Source organism: Bufo gargarizans, chromosome 3 (assembly GCF_014858855.1).
Source record: "Bufo gargarizans isolate SCDJY-AF-19 chromosome 3, ASM1485885v1, whole genome shotgun sequence".
Lineage (NCBI taxonomy): Eukaryota > Metazoa > Chordata > Amphibia > Anura > Bufonidae > Bufo > Bufo gargarizans.
Genome location: NC_058082.1, coordinates 90,848,302 through 90,874,894, shown reverse-complemented (window position 1 = coordinate 90,874,894; position 26,593 = coordinate 90,848,302). Strand labels below are relative to the sequence as shown.

The window sequence follows — 26,593 nt, the reverse complement described above, 5'->3', positions numbered from 1 at the left end:
ATAGGTTGTCAGTAAAAAAAAAAAAATATATATAATATCTTGGAATACCCCAAGCACAAGTAATACAAACCGGATTCCAAAAAAGTTGGGACACTAAACAAATTGTGAATAAAAACTGAATGCAATGATGTGGAGATGGCAAATGTCAATATTTTATTTGTAATAGAACGTAGATGACAGATCAAGCGTTTAATCCGAGTAAATGTATCATTTTAAAGGAAAAATACGTTGATTCAAATTTTCACGGTGTCAACAAATCCCCAAAAAGTTGGGACAAGTAGCAATAAGAGGCTGGAAAAAGTAAATTTGAGCATAACGAAGAGCTGGAAGACCAATTAACACTAATTAGGTCAATTGGCAACATGATTGGGTATAAAAAGAGCTTCTCAGAGTGGCAGTGTCTCTCAGAAGCCAAGATGGGTAGAGGATCACCAATTCCCACAATGTTGCGCAGAAAGATAGTGGAGCAATATCAGAAAGGTGTTACCCAGCGAAAAATTGCAAAGACTTTGCATCTATCATCATCAACTGTGCATAACATCATCCGAAGATTCAGAGAATCTGGAACAATCTCTGTGCGTAAGGGTCAAGGCCGTAAAACCATACTAGATGCCAGTGATCTCCGGGCCCTTAAACGACACTGCACCACAAACAGGAATGCTACTGTAAAGGAAATCACAGAATGGGCTCAGGAATACTTCCAGAAACCATTGTTGGTGAACACAATCCACCGTGCCATCCGCCGTTGCCAGCTGAAACTCTACAGTGCAAAGAAGAAGCCATTTCACTGGGCCAGGGATCATTTAAAATGGAGTGTGGCAAAATGGAAGACTGTTCTGTGGTCAGACGAGTCACGATTCGAAGTTATTTTTGGAAATCTGGGATGCCATGTCATCCGGACCAAAGAGGACAAGGACAACCCAAGTTGTTATCAACGCTCAGTTCAGAAGCCTGCATCTCTGATGGTATGGGGTTGCATGAGTGCGTGTGGCATGGGCAGCTTGCATGTCTGGAAAGGCACTATCAATGCAGAAAAATATATTCAGGTTCTAGAACAACATATGCTCCCATCCAGACGTCATCTCTTTCAGGGAAGACCCTGCATTTTTCAACAAGATAATGCCAGACCACATTCTGCATCAATCACAACATCATGGCTGCGTAGGAGAAGGATCCGGGTACTGAAATGGCCAGTCTGCAGTCCAGATCTTTCACCTATAGAGAACATTTGGCGCATCATAAAGAGGAAAGTGCAACAAAGAAGGCCCAAGACGATTGAACAGTTAGAGGCCTGTATTAGACAAGAATGGGAGAGCATTCCTATTTCTAAACTTGAGAAACTGGTCTCCTCGGTCCCCAGACGTCTGTTGAGTGTTGTAAGAAGAAGGGGAGATGCCACACAGTGGTGAAAATGGCCTTGTCCCAACTTATTTGGGATTTGTTGACACCATGAAATTCTGATTCAACATATTTTTCCCTTAAAATGGTACATTTTCTCAGTTTAAACTTTTGTTCCGTGATTTATGTTCTATTCTGAATATTAGAAGTTGGCACCTCCACATCATTGCATTCAGTTTTTATTCACGATTTGTATAGTGTCCCAACTTTTTTGGAATCCGGTTTGTATTTTGACAAAAATTAATTAATAAAGTCGCCTGCACGGAAATTGCCTATTTGCAGTCAAGGAGGTGGCGATGCTGGACTGTCAGGACAAGCTGTCAAGGCAGGCCCAGAAGAAATCCTGCGCACATGCTTTCGTCTTCTACTTTCAGTGCACGCCCCCAGTTTCATGTGCATCTGAAGCCAGGACACCTATACGCTGCCTCACTGCACATGCACTGAAGTAGAAGACTGCACAAGTGTAGGATTTCTGCTGAACTTGTTATAAACGTCCATCGATCAACCGTGACTGGTCAGGATTAGGGCACAGTCAGGGTGACCTGACAGTCCAGCGTCTACACCTCCTTGACTGCAAAAGGGCAACTTCCATGCAGGTATGATGCTTTTTTTTCCCATTAAAATTAGACATTTGCTTGGGCTACTAAGAATACATTTAGAAATGACAGGAGTGGCACGGTCGGGTAGTGGTCCCATTTTAGGGGGCTGAACAGTTTCTAACAGGTAATGTTTAAGTATGATTAGGATTCTCTACTGATGCTGATAGATAACATACAAGGGTCTACAACCTGTATAATTGTTCTGCCTTCATCTCGTACCTTTGATGACCAACAATGGTATAGATCATGAGATGCACGTACGAGGCTCTTTCACAGTTTTAAATTCATACTTGGATGTAACACCAAATTATTAGGTCACATTAGTAGCACTTGGTTTTCTTACTACAGATCTGAGAATACATTGTGAGCAGCCAGGTTACCAACGCCTCACATGTGCCCACCTGCTGCTGCGCCAAAAATAAATCTATTACACTTAAAATAGAAAAAAAAAAAAAAAAAAAAAAAAAAGGAACGAAGACCGAACGCTCTGAATGAAAGGACATTTCAGAACAAAGGGTTAGACAGATAAAAGGAACTGAAGAGGCGAACAAACCTTTTTATTGAGCTTCAGCCATGTAGAGTAACCCTTGCTGTCCACGTACTGAAGCCCAAAGAACCAAACCTCTCGTAGACCCACAGTTTTCACCACCTGGAAAGGAACATAAAAAGGATCAGCATGAGAAGAATCAGATACACACACTAAACAGGAAGGCAGCAATAGAAATATAATAAAGTGAAGGTTCAAAAATTAGGGCCTCACAGGATGTTAATTAACCTAAGAATGTATCAGAGCAGGGTTTCTCAACTCCAGTCCTCAGGGCCCACCTGACTGTCATGTTAACAGAATTTCCTTAGCATTCAGCAGGTGATATAATTATTGTCACTGCATCAGGACTTACCACAGGTATTCATTCTGTGGGATATTCTCAAATCCTGACCGGTAGGTGGGCCCTGAGGACTGGAGTTGAGGAACACTGCCTCAGAGGACATCCATATGACCAGGGGGGCAGCATTCAATCTCAAGATATCAGTGTTCATTTTAACCATCTCCCGTCTCGCTAACGCCGGCGTCAATGCTGCGGCTCTGCCAGGTCACTCTAACGCCGATCGGCGTCATCTCGCGAGACGCGAGATTTCCTGTGAACGCGCGCACACAGGAGCGTGCGTTCACAGGAACCGGAGGTAAACGAGCTGATCTACAGCCTGCCAGTGGCGATCGTTCGCTGGCAGGCTGTAGATGCGATTTTTTTAACCCCTAACAGGTATATTAGATGCTGTTTTGATAACAGCGTCTAATATACCTGCTACCTGGTCCTCTGGTGGTCCCTTTTGCTTGGATCGACCAGAGGACACAGGCAGCTCTGTAATAAGTAGCACCAACCACCACTACACCCCCCCCCCCCCCTGTCACTTATTAACCCCTGATCACCCCATATTAGACTCCCTGATCACCCCCCCGTCATTGATCACACCCCTGTAAGGCTCCATTCAGACGTCCGTATGTGTTTTGCGGATCCGATGATACGCAAAACACATACGGACCTCTGAATGGAGCCTTACATAGGGGTGATCAATGACAGGGGGTGATCAGGGAGCCTATATGGGGTGATCACCCCCCTGTAAGGCTCCATTCAGACGTCCGTATGTGTTTTGCGGATCCGATCCATGGATCCGCAAAACACATACGGACCTCTGAATGGAGCCAGCCTTACAGGGGGGGGGGGGTGATCAATGACAGGGGGGTGATCAGGGAGTCTATATGGGCTATATGTCATTGATCACCCCCCCTATAGAGGCTCCATTCAGACGTCCGTATGTTTTGCGGATCCGATCCATGGATCCGCAAAACACATACGGACCTCTGAATGGAGCCTTACAGGGGGGTGATCACCCCATATAGACTCCCTGATCACCTCCCTGTCAGGCTCCATTCAGACATTTTTTTAGGCACAAGTTAGCGGAAATTGATTTTCTTTTTTCTTACAAAGTCTCATATTCCACTAACTTGTGACAAAAAAAAAAAATCTCACATGAACTCACCATACCCCTCACAGAATCCAAATGCGTAATTTTTTTTTAGACATTTATATTACAGACTTCGGCTACTTTCACACTAGCGTTCGGGTGTCCGCTTGTGAGCTCCGTTTGAAGGGGCTCACAAGCGGCCCCAAACGCATCAGTCTAGCACTAATGCATTCTGAGTGGACGCGGATACGCTCAGAATGCATCAGTCTGGCAGCGTTCAGCCTCCGCTCAGCAGGCGGACGGATCCGTCCAGACTTACAATGTAAGTCAATGGGGACGGATCCGTTTGAAGATGACACACTATGGCTCAATCTTCAAACGGATCCGGTCCCCATTGACTTTCAATGTAAAAGTCTGGACGGATCCGTTCAGGCTACTTTCACACTTAGAATTTTTTTTTACAATATAATGCAGACGGATCCGTTCTGAACGGAGCCACCGTCTGCATTATATGAGCGGATCCGTCTCAGACGGATCCGCTCTGAACGCTAGTGTGAAAGTAGCCTTCTTCTCACTCTTTAGGGCCCCTAAAATGCCAGGGCAGTATAAATACCCCACATGTGACCCCATTTTGGAAAGAAGACACCCCAAGGTATTTTGTGAGGGGCATGGCGAGTTCATGTAAAATTTTATTTTTTGTCACAAGTTAGCGGAAAGGGAGACAAAAAAAAAAAAAATCAATTTCCGCTAACTTGTGCAAAAAAAATAAAAAAAATTTGAGGAACTCGCCATGCCCCTCAAGGAATACCTTGGGGTGTCTTCTTTCCAAAATGGGGTCACATGTGGGGTATTTATACTGCCCTGGCATTTTAGGGGCCCTAAAGTGTGAGAAGTAGTCTGGAATCCAAATGCCCTCCTAAAAGATACTAATTGGTATTTGGGCCCCTTTGCGCACCTAGGCACGCTAACTTGTGCAAAAAAAAAAATAATAATTCGAGGAACTCGCCATGCCCATCACAAAATACCTTGGGGTGTCTTCTTTCCAAAATGGGGTCACTTGTGGGGTAGTTATACTGCCCTGGCATTTTAGGGGCCCTAATGCGTGAGAAGTAGTTTGAAATCAAAATGTGTAAAAAAAGCCCTGTGAAATCCTAAAGGTGCTCTTTGGAATGTGGGCCCCTTTGCCCACCTAGGCTGCAAAAAAGTGTCACATGTGGTATCGCCGTACTCAGGAGAAGTTGGGCAATGTGTTTTGGGGTTTCTTTTTACATATACCCATGCTGGGTGAGAGAAATATCTCTCTAAAAAACAACTTTTCCTTTTTTTTTTATACAAAGTTGTCATTTGACTGATATTTCTCTCACCCAGCATGGGCATGTGTAAAAAGACACCCCAAAACACATTGCCCAACTTCTCCTGAGAACGGCGATACCATATGTGTGACACTTTTTTGCAGCCTAGGTGGGCAAAGGGGCCCACATTCCAAAGAGCACCTTTAGGATTTCACAGGGCTTTTTTTTACACATTTTGATTTCAAACTACTTCTCACGCATTAGGGCCCCTAAAATGCCAGGGCAGTATAACTACCCCACAAGTGACCCCATTATGGAAAGAAGACACCCCAAAGGTATTTCGTGATGGGCATAGTGAGTTCATGGAAGTTTTTATTTTTTGTCGCAAGTTAGTGGAATATGAGACTTTGTAAGGGAAAAAATAAAATAAAAAAATTCATCATTTTCCGCTAACTTGTGACAAAAAATAAAAAGTTCTATGAACTCACTATGCCCATCAGCGAATACCTTAGGGTGTCTACTTTCCGAAATGGGGTCATTTGTGGGGTTTTTCTACTGTCTGGGGATTGTAGAACCTCAGGAAACATGACAGGTGCTCAGAAAGTCAGAGCTGCTTCAAAAAGCGGAAATTCACATTTTTGTACCATAGTTTGTAAACGCAATAACTTTTACCCAAACAATTTTTTTATCAAAGACATGTAGAATAAATTTTGAGAAAAATGTATATAGAATTGTAGTTTAAAAAAATAAAATAAAAATGTACAACTGAAAATTTTTTTGCAAAAATTTCGGTAAATTTCGATTAATAAAAAAAAAGTAAAAATGTCAGCAGCAATGAAATACCACCAAATGAAAGCTCTATTAGTGAGAAGAAAAGGAGGCAAAATTCATTTGGGTGGTAAGTTGCATGACCGAGCAATAAACCGTTAAAGTTGTGGAGTGCCGATTTGTAAAAAAGGGCCTGGTCACTAGGGGGTATAAACCTGTGGTCCTTAAGTGGTTAAAATAACTTTTCTAATTAACACCAGGAGTCGAAATTCATAATGGACGTGGTACTTACACATGAATTGATATTCTATCTGCTGCATCTCAGACCTGACAGCACTGGACTCCAACATCTTGCTACAACTCCCAGGATGCCGACAGCTTGCAGCTGAGAGTTGTAGTTTCACAATCAATGTTCCCTCCAAGACGTGCTATGCTTGAGTTCACGTCTCAGAAACTGTCCCTACTCAGAGGGCGTCTGGTCCAGCTGAGACTCTCAGAGCTCCTGAATGATCGGACAGAGCACACCTGAATCACTTCGCCCAATCATAGAAAGAACCATGCAGCCGACAGCTGCACCATCTTCTGTATCCCCTGCCTGCACTCAACTCTAGGATCAGTACTGCTAAACATCAGGGTTCAACTTTCCGTTACAGCCACCACCACACTGGGACCTGAAGAGGCGAATTACCAGCTGGACCTGGACATGCAGCATCCCCACCAGGAATCTCAAATTTAGCTATTTGACTGCCCTTGACCACCAAGGGTTTACATTACCGCCACTGACACCTAGTTTTAGGAATCAATGAGGGTCATAATGCTTGGACCTCTACCACTTAGAAACTAGTAAAATGTTCTACCAGGATGTCATCAATGTCTATGCCGAGATAACCCGAGTGGACATCTTTTAATAGGTAATAGGTTAACAATGGCTGCCGACTGTGGACGTGTGCAGCATCCCAGACATGACAGCTGTCCATGAGGACCTACCAACCAGATTTCAGATGATCAGCTAATTGTAGGACATGAAGCAACCCCATAAAAATGGTCTGCGCACCTGTCTAACTTCGAATCTCCAGTGATTTATTTATTTTTTTTTGGGGGGGCAAATGAAATACGGACCTCACCACTCTATGTGCGACTGGTGCTAGGCTTATAGTGACCAATAACTGCACCAACCAGAAGTGGAACATCATATTGTAGTCAGCGAATATGACGACTGCATCTGGTCGTTATCAGACCTACATACAAATCTTTCGGATCTGTTATTGTCATGATTGCACTAAACTAATGCAGAAACCTACAATCTGAGAACAGCAGGGCTTTGTCTTGTAGTTCGGAAACAAACCCTTGTAAAATTAAAATCTCTCAGACCGACATCCTCATAATTACTGAGACGTCTGTCTGCCTGGAGGCAGCATGGCTCTCAAACCCAGCTCAGGTTAAAGAGTCACTGAATGGCGGCGTGTGCATCCAGCTTACCTGGTCGAAGAGCTGTTTCCCAGTTGTATTCGGCTGGATGGCAAACTCCAACTCTGCGTCCATGGTGGTGACCCGTACATTGATCTTTAAATAGAAAGAAAAGAGATGATACAGGTCAGCCGCGAATAATGAGAGAAATGTATCAGCCAGAGGCAGAGAAAGGGACCAGACACTGATGCCTTCAGGTTCCCCATGAACAAGCTCATGTCGTGTCCACACCAGGACTCTGCCGCTTGCAGACAAGGGAAATGACAGGATGTGATTGATGCGGCATAATCAGTTGTCACATGAAATTGGGATCTGTCACCGAGAACCACACGCTCACAGCATGTGCTCAGTGCTGTGGGGCTGTTCAGCAGCAGCACCGGGTGAAACCAGAATGGGTGTAGCTTTGAGGTCCATATGCCACTCAGGAACAGCTACAAGCTGCAAATATCTGCCTGACTACAGGAGGAGTGCACAGAACACGGGTATAGGTAGACGGACTTCACAAATCCCAAAAGTTTAGTTCATCCCCGCACCAGACCTAAAGCTAATAAAGGAGACTGCGGCACTAACATACTGTTTACCTGCTACATACCTAGTGCTTATGAAAAACTCTTCCTGGGAAAGCTAAATGACAACCAATATGACCACCGTAAGAGCCCCTACAGGGGTGGTCATCCAGTTTCTGTTAAAGGGAGTTGCATCATGACTAATGTAAAAGACGAAAATCAGACATAGTACAGTCCTGATCAAAAGTTTAAGACCACTTGAGAAATGGAAAAAATCATATTTAGCATGGCTGGATCCTAACAAGTAGAGCTTCAACATGCAACAAGAATAAATGGGAGTGAGACAAAACATTTTTTGAGCATTCAATTTAATGAAAACGAATAAACTGAAACAGGATGTTTCAGCTGATCAAAAGTTTAGAACCACACCTCCAAAAAAAAAAAAAAAAAAGCTTTTTTTCTTTTCCCCCCAATCAGTTTTATGCAGAAGAGATATAAGAGGCAATTTATTACTTGACCACTTTTCTGGTGTAGAAGAGTCACATGTTTTGGCACAATCTGGTTTTGTACAAAAATGTATGGCTTGTTACAGTTTTAGGCTTCATTCACACATCCGCAATTCCATTCCGCATTTTGCAGAACGGAATGGCGGACCCATACATTTCTATGGGGCCGCACGATGTGCGGCCCTGATCCGGAACTGGGACGCGCACTTCCAGCTCTGCAATTTCGATCCTGAAAAAAAATAGAACATGTTCTATTCTTGTCTGCAATAGCGGACAAGAATAGGCATATTCTCTTATTGCTGGCAATGTGCGGTCCGCAAAATGCGGATCCGCAAAACACACACGGATGAGTGGGGCCTTTAGTGGCCCATCAAATTTACTATAATTTATGGCAGTGTACAAATTATGGCACAAATGCTAAATTTGCTTTTCTGGCACACAGACTAACAAAAGATGCACCAAGTTTTTTTTGTGGTCTGTAGCTGTATCTTACTCTTATCCTTCACAGGATAGGGGATAACTATTAGATTGGTGGGGGTCCTAATGCCGGGACCTCCACTGATCATGAGAACGGGGACCCCGTACCCCCTTTAGCATGATTGCTAACAGGCTTTAAAATAAATATCAGAAAAAGGAGGGGGGGGGGGGGGAAGAGGTTCAAAAATAAAAATAAATCGCATATTAAAATCGCTCATTTCCTCATTAAAAAAAAAAAAAATAAACATAGGTATTGCCAAATCCCCAAATACCTAAACTATTAAAATATATAAATAGCTATCCGGCAAGGTGAAGAGAAAAAATTAAAAATTTAAAAACTGCTGATTAATTTTGTTGCTTCACCTCCCCACCAAAAAAATGGAGTTAAAAGTGATCAAAAAGTCACCCCCCTCCCCCAAAATGGCATCAATAAAAACTACAAAATCACCCAGCAAAAGATGAGGACTCTCACAGCATCATAAAATGCAAATATTAAAAAAAGTCACAACATGACGATGTTTATTTTAAGTACTGTAACTAAAGAAAAACTAAATAAGGCTACTTTCACACTTGCGTTCAGAGCGGATCCGTCTGGTGTCTGCACAGACGGATCCGCTCATATAATGCAGACGATAGGATCCGTTCAGAACGGATCAGTCTGCATTATATTTTAGAAAAAATTCTAAGTGTGAAAGTTGCTCAGACGGATCCGTCCAGACTCTACATTGAAAGTCAATGGGGGACGGATCCATTTGAAATTGCACCATATTGTGTCAACTTCAAACGGATCCGTCCCCATTGACTTACATTGTAAGTCTGGACGGATCCGTTGGCCTCCGCACAGCCAGGCGGACACCCGAACGCTGCAAGCAGCGTTCGGGTGTCCGCCTGCTGAGCGGAGGACAAACTGTGCCAGACTGTGCCATTCTGAGTGGAAGCGGGTCCGCTTCCACTCAGAATGCATTGGGGCTGGATGGAAGCGTTCGGGCCGCTTGTGAGAGCCTTCAAACGGAACTCACAAGCGGAGCCCCGAACGCTAGTGTGAAAGTAGCCTAAAAGGTTGGTTTTACTGTATTACACTGCTTTCACACCTGAGCGTTTTACGCGCGTTTTTGTCGCGCGTTTTTTGTAATAGTAAACGCGTGTTTTTATGCGCGTTTGTGTGATTGACTGCAGTGTCCTATGGCCACAAACGCGCGTCAAAACGCCCCAAAGAAGCTCAAGTACTTGATTATGCATCGGGCGTTTTACAGCGCGATCGTACGCGCTGTAAAACGCCCAGGTGAGAACCATTCCCATAGGGAAGCATTGGTTTTCATGTGTTGAGCGTTTTACAGCGCGTTTGAACATGCTGTAAAACGCTCAGGTGTGAACTTAGGGTAAGGGTACTTTCACACTTGCGTTGTTGGATTCCAGCAGGCAGTTCCGTCGCCGGCAATCTGTATGCAAACGGATACCATTTGTAGACGGATGCAGATCCATCTCACAAATGCAATGCAATACCGGATCCGTCTCTCCAGTTATCATCCAGAAAAAAGGATCCAGTAGTTATCTTTTTCACATTTCTTAAAGGCCTGCGCAGACCGCAAAACCGGATCCGATTTTCCAGAACACTTAAGGACGGCTCCGGCATTAATGCATTTCAATAGAAAATCATGCCGGCAAATGTTCCGGAATTTTGGACAGAGAAAATGCTGTATTTTCTCCATCCAAAAACCGTACAGTGACTGAACTGAAGACATCCTGATGCATACTGAACGGATTGCTCTCCGTTCAGAATGCATAAGGATAAAGCTCACACGAACGTTGTTTATTTCTGTGTACATTACGGGGTTTTTTTTGCGGATAGGGTGCAGACCCATTCATTTCAATGGGTCCGCAAAAAGTGCGGACAGCACACCGTGTGCTATCCGCATCCATATGTACGTTGCGTAGCCCTGCAAAAAATAAAAATATATATAGTCCTATTCTTGTCCGTTTCAGGCATTGTTACAATGGATCTGCAGCAAAAAAAAAAATAAAAAAAAAGGATGGCATACGGCTCTTTTTTTTAAAATTTATTTTATTTTTTGCAGATCCGCAATTTGTGAATTTGTGGACCGCAAAACACATATGGTCGTATGCATGTAGCCTAAAAACTGATTATTTTTATACTTTTTATTTTTCCGGTATTGAGACCCTAGGTAGGTGTGAAAGTACCCTAAGGAATGCTTTTTTTTCCCCCCAATTCCATCTCATTGTCCTACAAAAAAAAAAAAAAAAAATCCTCATGAGACTATGGAAATGGGGGAACAAAAAAAAGTTACTGGTAAGCCTGGAAGTAAAAAATTAAAATGCAAAATGGAAAACTGCTGCGTCAAAAAGGGGTTAAAGGAGCCTTAAAAAAAAAATTTTCATTTTTTTTGGTCCAGAACGTTCTCAGCGCTGACAGGAACCGTGCTACTGACACAAAGCAAAGGGATTTGAGCGAGTGACAGAAATAGCCTCGGCACCGCAGGCTTATCCACTTGGTGATTTTACAAGGTGTTAGTCATTTGTTTAGTGAGAATGATTATTTATAGGCAGCAAGTCCAGGAAGGACGTTACTTTTCAACCAATGGATAAACATGGACCTGCTCAAAGCTCCCTCCCATTCACTGCTGCCTGTCCGTCACATTACCAAGACCTGGGTATATGCCCCGATAGGGAAGTCCAGGACTTGAGACCCCGCTCTACAAACAGGGAGAGATACTCTATACAAGCAGCTCCCTCTCTGGAGGACTCGAGCTCATATGGTATCAGAAGATAAGAGTCATAATTTGCTCTTTTTTTTTGCCAATAAAGTGGCTCGCTAGACCTGCCCCAAGGTATACGTCTGTGATGTCCTTAATATAAGGATATACTGGCTAAAGTCTGTGAGGGTTTAGTCAGATTTGGTTGATTGCATCCATCACAGCAGTGCACCACCTATTCTTGTAAAGGTTTATTTCATATAGTCAATTACATCCACACATTTTTCTATCTGGTGTAGGATGTTCTTGTGGGACTTGTGCAGGATTTGCTCCCCCAGGTATAGATGCACAACTCCATATGGGGTTGAGCATTTCTCGCCTCTTAAGACCATGTAATTTTGTCATGTATTTTATTTCTTCCCAGAAAATCCCTTTAACATACAGCATTACCCAGAAACCCAGATACAGCATTAAGGCTCATGCACACGACCGTATGCCCTCCGAGACATACGGTCCGTGAGCGGGCCATATGTCCCGAAGCGGCATACATCGTGCGCACGGGAGCGCACCGCATCATAGGTTACTCATATGATATCAGGAGTGCGGAAAAATAGCCCCGCAGGCGGCCCAATGCGAGTATCATAGTAACCTATGATGCTGTGCGCTCCAGTGCGCACAATGTATGCCGCTCTGGGACATATGGCCCGCTCACGGACCGTATGTCTCAGAGGGCATACGGTAGTGGGCATGAGCCCTTACCCAGAGTGTTTCAGGTAACCAAATGTAGTGAACTAATTGCCTGCAGTAGCTGGCAGGATTGTGCCATAAATAATGGATGTGGGCTTCCGGCCAGAGGAATGACTTCACTGTCCACTTACAGAAGACAGGTCCCCTCTCCTGACATGTCCGTTTTAGTAACTACTTGCATCCCCAAGTAATGACCATCCTTGAACATCTATTCTTATGACTAGGTTGTGCCATTCCTTTATTATTCCTGCTAGAAGTTATGAATGAATTGACAGCAGTCTGCAATGAAGGTCCAGATGGGTATTACCAATTGATGTGCGAAGTTCATATTATTCACTATGCACAGGATAGCGGATAACTAGCTGATTGCTGGGAGCCCCAGCATTTGGACCCCCACTGATCCTGAGAATAGGGGTCCCATTCCCCTGTTGTGATTGAGTGACAGGTCGAGCTTGCACACTGCTGCTCCATTCATTCTCTATGGGAGAACCGGAAATAGCTGAGCACTGTATTCCATCTCCAGCGCTGACAGAGAATAAATGGAGCAGCAGTGTGCATGCATGACCTGCCACTCCACCAGAACGGGGGAACGGGAACCAGCATCGGTATGGGTTCCAGCATTGGGACCCTCAGCCATTAGCTAGTTATCTATATATAAAGTGCTTGGTTGGAAATATACTCTATATAAAGTGCTTGTGCCTGAGAGTGTATTTCCTAAGAGAATAAAACATCCTGAAAACGCTGAATAAAGTCAATACAACTGATTGATGCATATGAAACACCACGGATGTGCACAGATTGACTGAAAAAACCTGCCAGTCAAAAGGACCCACAGCAAGTGTTAAATCCAAACAAAGTTTGGTAAATGTGGTGCGGTAAGGATAACCCACAAGCCGAGGCGTCCCACGGCTGTGCGAGACCAACACCACTTTTTACCTGTCCCAAGGTCTTCAGATGGAAATCTGCTGCCAAAACTAAGACCCATCCTGACATGTCAGTTTGAGATTCCCTGGATGAATCAGAACTTTGTGCTATTTTTATATACAGTCAGGTCCATAAATATTGGGACAGACAATTCTAACATTTTTGGCTTTATACACCATCACAATGGATTTGAAATGAAACAAGATGTGCTGTAACTGCAGACTGTCAGCTTTAATTTTAGGGTATTTACACCCAAATCAGGTGAATGGTGCAGGAATTACAACAGTTTGCATATGTGCCTCCCACTTGTTGAGGGACCAAAAGTAATGGGACAATTGGCTTCTCTGCTGTTCCATGGCCAGGTGTGTGTTATTCCCTCATTATCCCAATTACAATGAGCAGATACAAGGTCCAGAGTTCATTTCAAGTCTGTTATTTGCATTTGGAATCTGTTGCTGTCAACTCTCAAGATGAGATCCAAAGAGCTGTCACTATCAGTGAAGCAAGCCATCATTAGGCTGAAAAAACACAACAAACCCATCAGAGAGATAGCAAAATCATTAGGCCGGGCCAAAATAACTGTTTGGAACATTCTTAAAAAGAAGGAACGCACCGGTGAGCTCAGCAACACCAAAAGACCCGGAAGACCACGGAAAACAACTGTGGTGGATGACCGAAGAATTCTTTCCCCGGTGAAGAAAACACCCTTCACAACAGTTGGCCAGATCAAGAACACTCTCCAGGAGGTTGGTGTATGTGTGTCAAAGTCAACAATCAAGAGAAGACTTCACCAGAGTGAATACAGAGGGTTCACCACAAGATGTAAACCATTGGTGAGCCTCAAAAACAGGAAGGCCAGATTAGAGTTTCCCAAACGACATCTAAAAAAGCCTTCACAGTTCTGGAACAACATCCTATGGACAGATGAGACCAAGATCAACTTGTACCAGAGTGATGGGAAGAGAAGAGTATGGAGAAGGAAAGGAACTGCTCATGATCCTAAGCATACCACCTCATCAGTGAAGCATGGTGGTGGTAGTGTCATGGCGCGGGCATGTATGGCTGTCAATGGAACTGGTTCTCTTGTATTTATTGATGATGTGACTGCTGACAAAAGCAGCAGGATGAATTCTGAAGTGTTTCGGGTAGGGCTGCAGCTAACGATTATTTGAATAATCGATTAGTTGCCGATTAATTTCTTCGATTAATCGATTAATCGGGAAAAACGACAAAATTACAAAACAGAGGTTTATATGATCTTACTTGAAAAATTATGTTCAAAGGCCATATTAAAACAAATTGTGGACGACACTATTACGGGGGATCTGTGGGCGGCGCAGTTATGGAGAGGGGGATCTGTGGGCGGCGCAGTTATGGAGAGGGGGATCTGTGGGCGGCGCAGTTATGGAGAGGGGGATCTGTGGGCGGCGCAGTTATGGAGAGGGGGATCTGTGGGCGGCGCAGTTATGGAGAGGGGGATCTGTGGGCGGCGCAGTTATGGAGAGGGGGATCTGTGGGCGGCGCAGTTATGGAGAGGGGGATCTGTGGGCGGCGCAGTTATGGAGAGGGGGATCTGTGGGCGGCGCAGTTATGGAGAGGGGGATCTGTGGGCGGCGCAGTTATGGAGAGGGGGATCTGTGGGCGGCGCAGTTATGGAGAGGGGGATCTGTGGGCGGCGCAGTTATGGAGAGGGGGATCTGTGGGCGGCGCTGTTATGGAGAGGGGGATCTGTGGGTGGCGCTGTTATGGAGAGGGGGATATGTGCACTGTTATGGGCATAACAGTGCACAGATCCCTTTCCCCATAACAGTGCACAGATCCCTTTCCCCATAACAGTGCACAGATCCCTTTCCCCATAACAGTGCACAGATCCCTTTCCCCATAACAGTGCACAGATCCCTTTCCCCATAACAGTGCACAGATCCCTTTCCCCATAACAGTTCACAGATCCCCCTCCCCATAGCAGTGCTATACACAGACCCCCCTTCCCATAGCAGTGTCATACACAGACCCCCCCTCCTCCCCATAGCAGTGCCATACACAGACCCCCCTCCCCATAGCAGTGCCATAGACAGATCCTCCCCCCTCCCCATAGCAGTGATATACACAGACCCCCCTCCCCATAGCAGTGCCATAGACAGATCCTCCCCCCTCCCCATAACAGCCCCGGCCCCGATGCTTATAAGTCGGACTAATCACTGCATCTTTATTTTACCTTTTTACAATGACGCTCCTGTAACAGCCAGGCAAAGGACGGCGGCGCAACGTCACTCACTCACGTGACGCACCTGCTCCGCCCACCTCATGAATGAAGGAGGCGGAGCAGGCGTGTCACGTGAGTGAGTGACGTTACGCCGCCGTCCGCTCTGCCTGGCTGTTAAAGGAGCGTCATTGTAAAAAGGTAAAATAAAGATGCAGCGACCGCCCGCCCGCCCGCCCGCCCGCATAGCAACGAATCGGCGATTATTCGATAACTGGATTCGTCGACAACGAATCCCGTTATCGAATATAATCGATTACATTGATTAATCGTTGCAGCCCTAGTTTCGGGCAATATTAGCTGCTCATATTCAGCCAAATGCTTCAGAACTCATTGGACGGCGCTTCACAGTGCAGATGGACAATGACCCAAAGCATACTGCAAATGCAACCAAAGAGTTTTTTTAAGGGAAAGAAGTGGAATGTTATGCAATGGCCAAGTCCATCACCGGACCTGAATCTGATTGAGCTGCATTTCACTTGCTGAAGACAAAACTGAAGGGAAAATGCCCCAAGAACAAGCAGGAACTGAAGACAGTTGCAGTAGAGGCCTGGCAGAGCATCACCAGGGATGAAACCCAGCGTCTGGTGATGTCTATGCGTTCCAGACTTCAGGCTGTAATTGACTGCAAAGGATTTGCAACCAGGTATTAAAAAGTAAAGTTTGATTTATGATTATTCTGTCCCATTACTTTTGGTCCCTTAAGTGGGAGGCACATATGCAAACTGTTGTAATTCCTACACCGTTCACCTGATTTAGATGTAAATACCCTCAAATTAAAGCTGACAGTCTGCAGGTAAAGCACATCTTGTTAGTTTCATTTCAAATCCATTGTGATGGTGTATAGAGCCAAAAATGTGTTGATGTCCCAATATTTATGGACCTGACTACCATTGGATGGTTATTTCATTGGATTTACTTCCTCCATATTCGATTGAGGATATCAGGATCATCATGATCACGTGGCCAGCCAGCACTTCCTGCAGACACATCACGTAAGACAACAGCATTCCCTACCTTCGTTTGGTGTGGCTTTCGTTTGGGCCCATAACAGCAGGACGCATTACTTTCTTACTGTGAGGACGGTATTTCCATCTGAAGACCTCGTGACAGGTAACAAACGGTGTTGGTCTCGCACAGCCGTGGGACGCCTCGGCGTGTGGGTTATCATTACCACACCACATTTACCGAACTTTGTTTGGATTTAACACTTGCTGTGGGTCCTTTTGACTGGCAGTTTTTTTCAGTCAGTCAATCTGTGCACATCTTTGGTGTTTCATATGCATCAGCCCGTTTGAAGTTGTATTGACTTTATTCATCGTTTTCAGGGCGTAAAACACTCACCGGCCGTGAGGGTTCTGCATTTTGCGACCACACATGGCCGGCGCTATATAGAAAACACCTATTGTCCACGATTGCGGACAAGCTCCATCTTTTTTGCAGGGCAGCAGAACTAAGGATGTGGACAAAACAGTGTGCTGTCCCCATCTTTTGCGGCCCCATTGAAATTAATAGGTCTACACCCGTTCTGCAAAATTGCAAAACAGATGCAGACCCAGAATTATGGTCGTGTGAATGCACCCTAAAGCTGTATCATCATGGCTGACTATAGAGTACTGCCCCCGTCTGCACTACATTATCTCACAGCTTTGTATGTGAATTTAACTCTTCCTTCACAATTGTTTAGCTTTTTAAAATGATTGTACAAATGAAAAAGGCAAGATTTTCAATCTTTACAAGCATTTTTTAATATCTTTTTTATAGCTTCTATTAAATCCTATAAAGGAGCATATGGAAAACGCAGCAGAAGAGTTGAGATCTTGCACTAATCAGGAGATGACGGGGCTCTAGTTGCAGTTTATCTTGAGAAAGGGCCGAGTTTGTTGCTCTCGCTCCATTGAAATCAACACGAGTACGCACCTCCCTGTGCCTTCACATAATGGACAACATGTTACACTCCACATGAGCTGTCATCTGGAATGAATTTTATTTTGGGCAGTTTTCCTGGAGGTTCTTCCACCCTTACGTGCCAGTTAAGAGTTACAAATCCCCTGCACAGGCATCAGGATACAAATTTATAACATGCTGCTGTATCTGCAGCCACCACTATTGATCTTATTGAGCACCCGTCAGCAGGATCAACCCTATTAAAGAATGCATACTCTGTGGTTGCCTTGCAAAAATGCGGTTGTGGTGTTCCCAAGAGGAAAAAAATAAATAAAAAATGTATTCTTTATGCATAGGTGCTGTACACTTCCTTTAGATTTCCCCGCTGAACATGAAGGGGATGTTCTGTGCATTTTTAGTGGGGAGGTCGGGGGACAGATTTGGTGTATGGTCAGCGACACAATGTTTTGCAGAATTGGGCTCTGCTTGCACTGTCAGTCTTCAGTCGGGGGTCCCATTGGTTGGACTGGTAGATCAGCACAGCATGTAGCACTATTTTGTGCATCAAAACAATGAATACTATGGGGGTACAAATTAACAGCTGCAGGTGGTGTGGCATCTAATGGATCCAGCACTGTGGAACACTGTCAATACAGCCTTGCCTCTACCTTTGTATGTAGACATGCAAGTCTAGCGTTAAGACTTCAGTAGCCTGCCCGAGATGTCTGGATCCGGCATTACCGGCTGCTACCCGACACCTGCCAACCCGATTCGCCATCATGAGGACTGGCAGAGATCCGTCCACAACCCGGCAAACATGGCGAAAATCGGCCGGCTGATTTTCAGCACGTTTGCCGGGTTGCGGACAGATCCCCGCCGCTGCCCTGAATAGTGAATGGGGCCGGATGGAGACACGGTAGCTTTCCGATAATGCAGAGAGATCCAGCAGGATGATCCCTGACTGATCTCAAAATGGCAGTGTGGAACTAGCCTAAGGAGTTTATGACCTGTGAGTTGACAAAGTGATATTTTAAGGGCACTTTCACACCTGCGTTATTGTCTTCAGGCATGGAGTTCCGTCGTCGGGGCTCTATGCCGGAAGAATACTGATCAGGATTATCCTAATGCATTCTGAATGGACAGTCCGTCCTTCAGGATGCATCAGGATGTCTTCCGTTCCGGAACGGAACGTTTTTTGGCCGCAGCAAATAGAGCAGCATGCTGCGCTTTTTGCTCCGGCCAAAAATCCGGAACACTTGCCGCAAGGCCGGATCCGGAATGAATGCCCATTGAAAGGCATTGATCTGGATCCGGCCTTAAGCTAAACGTCGTTTCGGCGCATTGCCGGATGCGACGTTTAGCTTTTTCTCAATGGTTACCATGGCTGCCGGGACGCTAAAGTCCTGGCAGCCATGGTAAAGTGTAGCGGGGAGCAGCATACTTACCGTCCGTGCGGCTCCCGGGGCGCTCCAGAGTGACGTCAGGGCGCCCCAAGCGCATGGATGACGTGATCGCATGGATCACATGATCCATGCGCATGGGGCGCTCTGACGTCATTCTGGAGCGCCCCGGGAGCCGCGCGGACTGTAAGTATACCGCTCCCCCGCTCCCACTATGGCAACCAGGACTTTAATAGCGTCCTGGGTGCCATAGTAACACTGAAAGCATTTTGAAGACGGATCCGTCTTCAAATGCTTTCAGTACACTTGCGTTTTTCCGGATCCGGCGTGTAATTCCGGCAAGTGGAGTACACGCCGGATCCGGACAACGCAAGTGTGAAAGAGGCCTAAAGGAAATAAGAATCTCAATGTAATATTAAACACATTTCTAAAGTGTACCTTTCAATTCAGGGGATGTGCGTACATGAAGAATCACAGTATACGGCCATTATAGGACTTGTATCCTGTAGTTATCATTAGTTTTCCCCTATGCAGGTTCTATATCTTCTAAGGGCTCATGCCCACAAAAGTGGGAGAACAAACAGTGGTCCACAGTGCACGGGCACTGGCCGTGTGCACTGTTTGCGGATGCGAACCCATTGACTTTAATAGTTCTGCGATCCACAAGACATGGACCCGAAAACCCACGGATGTGCTTCGTACTGTTTCCATGGGCCTTCGATCCGTGCCTCCGCTGCGCAAAAGAGAACATGTCCTATCTTCGGCCGTCACGGACCCATTCAAGTCAATGGGTCCACATCGACACCACGTGCCAGTATATTGCGGACCAGCCATTTGCAGTCCGCAATATGGGCACAGAGCCCTTATGTTCGTGGGCATGAGACCTAATGCTCAGTTTTTCCTGAGCCAGTGGGTGGAGATCAGCTGCTATGAGGACAAAACGCAGAAAATAAAAAATAAGAGATCCTGCTCCCCTACCCCTTTGTAGAAACCCTCTGAAGCAGCACAGAGGATATCTATCTGTACTGAGCAGTGTAGCTGTGAATCCAGCTCTGGGGTGAGAGACAACTTACTAAAGCTAGCAGGGCCTCTGTCTTCCTCCAGCAGCTCACATCCCTATGGACTTCTACCGTCAGTTTGTTAACTCAGCTGATAACCTCTCATCGATCAGTGAATGATCAGAGAGGAGGAAGCGGCGCATTTGTTTTTTAATACAGGTATATTACACAGTATTGTATATTCACTTGTATTATTAACATGCAAAGTACAACAATCATTTTATAGAAAGTTAAGCCTCTTGTTGCGAAATGTTCAGCGATGCTGGAGCCTCATTCCTTTTTCCATCTGAATAAGGAATAATCTGCAGGGGGTGAGCAGACATGTGGCTCAGGCACTAAACTGAGTCAATAATGGACATTCCTTGGTATTAAGTTAACTATAAACCGCAGGATGGCACTGGATCAGTGCACAATTTGTACTGTGGCCACTAGAGATGAGCGAATTTCACGTTTTGAATTTTGTTCACACTTCGTTTGTTGGTAAAAGGTGAATTGCATTTATGGATTCTGTCACCACGGACCATAACTCAATTCTATGACAGAATACCTTTAGAGGCATTCCGTTATTCATTTCGTCGTAATAGAAGTTTATGGGCTGCAAAACGGATCCGCCCCGTTTCCGTTATGCAGGGGAGTCATAGAATTGCGTTATGGTCCGTGGTAATTGAATCCATAACGCAATTCACCTTTTACCAACAAATGAAGTGTGAATGAATTTCATAAGCGGAAATTCGCTCATCTCTAGCAGCCACCATAGCAGCAGATACTGTCGATTCTTGTAATAGGGATGACACTGCTGCTTGTATAAATGCTCTAAACACAGCATTTACAATCTGCAGTAATAAGTACTTATCCACAAGAGTCTGCATGAAGCACAGTCCATGGAATACTCATGTGAGTGGGGAATTTGTATCCCAAGAGTCTATTCACATATTGTGAAAATTGCCGATCTGACCACGATTTATGAACAGACCCTGTTATTACACTGCATTCATGGATATCTTTCTAGTACTATGATTAAAGGAGTATTCTGACTATTGACTGTTACGTAGATGATTTGCATCCGCTGTGTCACTGAACAGATTTGACTTTGGGCTACTCCTAAGGGCATTATCTAAGTAACCCCCCCTTGGTCTTCACCCTTTAACCCCTATACAGGGATCTGGACTTCGTTCATAGTCAGGGACAGGCCAAGGTAAGGCACAGTTTGTGTGATCCCAAAAACAGCCGAGCTCAGGGTGGGCAGTGAAGGGTCAAATCCGGGACACAAACAGAAGTCGATACACGGGCAGATAGAAACAGCACACCTTTTGAAGGAACCTAGCAAACTAAAACCTTTTTTTCTCAGGCACCTTCCTATGGAGAAAGACAGTGGTCAAGAAAGGGGGAGAAGAATCAGCAAGCTGCCTGCTCGAAATCCGATATAAAAAAGAATAAAAGAAACTGCGTAAAAATAAAAAATAATAACACCACACTAAAAGGGCCTGTCCCATCCCCATCTACTGATCATGGGGGTCCAACCAATGGGGCCCTAGCCAATTACTAGAAAGTGAGGCCCGTGTTCCCTCATTTAAATGGATGAGTGGTCATATATGCGCGCTTGTTGCTCCAGTCACCTCTATAGGGTTGCTGGAGATAACACTTCTACTGGATTATCTCCAATAGCCCCATAGAGCTAAATGGAGCAGAAGACGCTCCGTGTCTACCGCTCCATTCAAACTGGGGAACATGGGCCGTCAGGACTAGCAGGGACCCTAGCGCTTGCACCCCAACAATCAGACCCTTATCCTTTATCCTGTGAATGGGGGATAAGTGCTAGTAGTAGGAATTATCACTTCAAAGGGGGTTTGCTTCTTCCAGAAACAGCACCACTGAACCATAGGTGAGGTGCAATCCCAGACACGTGTATAATAATGTGCTGTTTTTGAAAGAAAGCAGCCATGTTTTTAGAATCTCACACAGCCCCTTTAAGAGAACAATTCTAATAACCCTATCCCTATGTATGACGTCACCAGGTCCACAAGTGCCCGGCCATTAGGTTACATATTTTACAGAGTTGTATGTCTGTGCACTGAATAGATATTGCACTTGCGAAAGTGATGAGCTCATGGTGGAGTCTTGTGTTTACTGCTGCAAGTCCCTGCCGGACACACGGTCTGCAGAATGCCGGGAATGCAGGCACCAATCCCGGCACGTCCACGACCATACATAAAAAATAAAATACCCAAGTACATACAGATTCAGGCTATGCATGACAGAGGCAAGAGAAGAGACTCATCCTCATCTTCACTCAGTTTACAAGCATCATCCACAGCATTCCCCCCCGGCAGATTACACCGACTGTTCTACCTGCTAAGCATATGTGCACTTGATGGAGTTTCCATACAATCGTACTCTGCACCATATCCATACAAAACTCCTACTCCTATTGTAGCATGTGGCAGAGTATGAATAACAGCTAAACATCACTGTGCTTTCACATTGAAAGGGGTATTCCTGTTACATTAGATTGGTGAGGGTCTTACGGCTGGGACCCCCGTCGTTCATGCAAACTGGGATCCTGTACCCCCTGCAGCGCCCTGACATGAACGAAGCATGAGTGCGGCTGCTCCATTAATTTCTATGGGAATTCCGGAGACAGACAAGTACTGGTTACGACCGCCCTTCAAGTCCAGCAACGGAGGCCATGCTGGCACATTGTAGGCAAAAAGTGCCATCCTATGCGCACTCCCATGGTACCGGCCACCAGTGAGGTCGGCGCTTTTTCCTATAATATGCAAGCACAACCAACTTTGCTGGATTACAGGGTGGTCATAACCATGCTAACAAGCAGTGTATCATGTGATGGAAAAATGAATCCAGCCAGCAAAGGAAGCAATATGGATAATACCAATACATTAGTAAGTGCCTTGTATTCACTTTCCCTACCTGATAAATGCCATTTGCTGTATTCAAACCCCTTTAAGCTGCTCCTCTGACTATCAGACACTGGTAAATGGTTAATTTTGGAAGGAAAAATAAATAAAAACCTCGCTCAGCTAAACGCCCCTAATTACATGTTCTCAGGCTGCTCCTGCCTGCATTACTTGTGTTTTTCCATCCCAGCAGAACAAAAATAGAGGTGACAACAGTGAATGCAGAGTCATTGTCTCATCACCCGTGCCAGGCTATGCTCGTCAGCCTCCTCACCAAACAGATAACTAGCAGCCAGCACCTACACAGAGGGACAGTCCATGCCCCTCTGTTTTAAGGGTATATTCAGACGTGGCAGATTTGTGTCATTGTCCAAATCATCTGCATGGGACTTGCCGAAAACCACATTCTTGTTGCCAAAACAACTTAATACAGATGTTTGTAATGAACATTCACAGACATTTCTGCCACAAATCTGCTGCATGTGAACACAGCATAAAGGGTAGAGAAGAGGCCGCTATCCAGATCTGAGCTTTCTGTCTGTGGTCCAGAACAAGAGCATGGCTTGCACATATGTAGAGATTCGTCCTAGCATCTTATCCCTAAACTTAGAAATTTTTTTTATGATTACCTGTCCTCAGGATAGGTTATCCGTATCTGATCAGTGGGGATCTGACAACCAGGACCGCCGCCGATCAGCTGTTTGGGAGAAGGCTCCGGCGCTCCTGTGAGCTCACCAAGCACAGCGCTGCACATTGTATAGCTGTTGTGCTTGATATCACAGCTCAGCCCCGTTCACTTGAATGGGGCAGAGCTGCTCCTAGGCCACGTGACCAATGAACGTGACGCCACTAGCCTGGGAAAAGCAAAGAGTCAATGCCTTTTCTAATAGCAGATTGGCAGTGGTCCCGGGTGATGGACCCCCACCGATAAGATACTGATGACCTATCCAGAGGAAAGGTCATCAGTGTCAAAATCTTGGCAAACCCCTTTAAGGAGCTACAATATATGAAGTAAGAAATAGTCACCGACAACCTTTCCACTCCAAATAGTAGTGTGAGATTGGGGAGTTGTCAGCGCCACTTTTAGGCCAAGATCTCACCTCACAATATTAGTTTATTGACATTCTGAGCCCCGATAAATATCTGATACATATGCAAATTAGTTATAAAGAGCCCAAGGGCCAGTCCCCATCACATTGGGACCAAAACAGGCAGAGATGAGCCACTGAGGGGAGGAATGAGGCTCGATTCAGTTGGAAGGACCTGGGCACAGTTAGCAATGGGGACAACCCCTAGGGATCTTTTCAACTAACTTGCATAAGAGTCAAAAGATGTTTTTTGGGGGCTCAAAATATCAGCAAACGGACATAAAGGTATGTTTGGGATACTATGTATGTCCACTACAGGGCACCAAGAACAGCATCATTCGTGCTGACAGACTCCCTTTAAACACATAAAAATATACTTATTTGTCGAACCCAGTAAGCATCGAAACCGTGGAGGTAAACTGGCGAGGGAGAGTATAAATTCTGTTTTCTTTTTTCACTTTTTTTTTGTATTTCACAACAAAAATGTGCCCCTTTGAAGGTGTATTCCAGCATTTAGTTGCTGGCGGTCAATTCTCAGGACAGACCAACAATATCTGATTGCATAGTGGAGAGAGCTGGTAACCACAGTGCTGCTCCCATTCCAGTCAACATACAATGGACGGAGCAGTGTAATTACAGAGCTACTGCAGAACAACTGGTCACGTCGGATGTTACACCCCCACTGGTCATATACTGATGGTCTATCCTCAATATAGGTCATTAATAACTAAGTCTTGGAATACCCCTTTAAGGGCAAAATAAATTTGATTGATAAGGGGTTAAAGGTAATCTCTTGCAACAAAGAAAAAAATAAAAATAAAAACACAACTTGGCCAAAGTGTACAACCACTTTACAAACTTTCTAAAGCCATTGGTGACATCAGACGCATAAGAATTCAATCTCCCTTATTTTGTATGTACGTGGGTTGTCACACGGCATCTATGTTTGGCTGTTGCCTAGCGATAGAAGTTATAGCCAGTGAGTGACAGTCAGAGGTCCGTGTTCTTGTGAAGACTTGTATTGTAACAACTCCGTATGCAAGAGCAACGTTAATATGCATTTATAAACCACTACAAGCTATTTCACCGCCAGGATTTCCACAGTAAGATCACGGACAGACAGAGGTTATGGACTCACCGGCTTCGGCATCTTGTCTGCGCGCTCTAACAGACTGCAAAATGATTGTCCTTTCCTGTGGAAAAGAATATTTGAATTAATAAACCACAAATAGCAAGCAGCAGGTGTTCAAGTCATACGTGCGACCGTCCCATGAATTGAAAATCTACCAAATATGAAAAGGGCATCTGTCAGCAGTTTTGTACCTATGACACTGGCTGACCTGTTACATGTGCGCTTGGCAGATGAAGACATCTGTGTTCGTCCCATGTTAATTGCTGAGAAATATGGTGTTGTATTACATGCAAATGAGCCTCTAGGAGCAACGGGGGAGTTACCATTACACCTAGAGGCTCGGCTCTCCACAACTGCTGCGCCCTCTACACTGCCTGGTCCTCTCAAAGTGCAGAGGGCAAGGCAGTTGCACAGAGAGAAGTGCCTCTAGGTGCAATACCCCTTATTGCGATTATACCTAGGGAGGGGGGGGGGGGGGGGGGCGGCATTGGAACTACTGGGCGAACTATAGGCAGGCAGCATTACTACTCCAGGGGTTTTCATACCATGGTGGCTTTATTGCTACGGGGGGAATTGGTGGATATCATTACTACTAAGGGGGCACTTTGGTGAGCATTAGTACTACTGGGGACACTATAAGGGGGCATATTTACTACTTGATGGGACTTTTGGGGGCACTATTGCTGTGGGCACCCTGGTACGCATCACCACAGCACAATTATTTTTGGGGAACATTGTTTCAGCACTTCTTGCCGCACACAATTATTTTGGACAGCATTGTAGCATTGTGTGGCAATAATGATTCAAGGCGACACCATCTGTGAGGAACTAGCATTTTCAGGGGGGGCATTTTTTTTTTTTTTTACAGTATAGGATTGGAGGTGGCAGGATGGGGTGTTTAGAAGGTGGGGAGCATGATGGAAAAGTAGGAACCCAAGATGTCTGTGTGGCAAACTCTGCAGAGAATAGGACGTGGCTGAAAGAAGTCATCATGGTGGTCTGGACCGAATGGAGAAGATGAGAGATTAAGCATCTTCGGTTGCAATTTTTTTTTATAATATTGTACTCATTTCGAGCCAAAAATCATTTTTTCAATTGGTCTAAATTAAAAATGATGAGCCGTTTTCCCTGCACAGTCTTGAATTTATCTACTTGCATGATCTGTATTTTGTCTCTGTTCTGTCAGGCACGGAGCTGACGGGCTCATTATCTGTGATCTCTGACCTTATAAAACACCAATTAAAACTCAGTCTTAGGCCTCATGCACACGACCGTTGTGTGCATCCTTGTCCGTTGTTCCGTCTTCCGTGATTTTCAGCGGACCCATTGACTTTCAATGGGTCCGTTGAAAACTCTGAAAATGCACCGTTTGTCACCCACGTCCGTGATCCGTGTTTCCTGTCCGTCAAAAAAATATCACCTGTCCTATTTTTTTGACGGACAACGGTTCACGGACCCATTCAAGTCAATGGGTCCGTGAAAGAACACGGATG

The 26,593-nt window shown here is 45.0% G+C and overlaps 1 protein-coding gene across 2 annotated transcripts in view; it reads right to left on the bottom strand.

Annotated features, from left to right (window-relative positions):
* Positions 1 to 26,593, bottom strand: part of RDX (radixin) — a 108,167-nt gene that overhangs the window by 54,226 nt on the left and 27,348 nt on the right. For both annotated transcript variants that reach the window (XM_044285042.1, XM_044285043.1), the window contains exons 2-4: positions 25,107 to 25,161; positions 7,502 to 7,585; positions 2,551 to 2,646 (exon numbers count right to left, since the gene is read on the bottom strand). In XM_044285042.1, coding sequence (XP_044140977.1) covers positions 2,551 to 2,646; positions 7,502 to 7,585; positions 25,107 to 25,118 — 192 coding nt within the window. In that variant the 5' untranslated portion in view covers positions 25,119 to 25,161. The remainder of the gene's footprint in view (positions 1 to 2,550; positions 2,647 to 7,501; positions 7,586 to 25,106; positions 25,162 to 26,593) is intronic.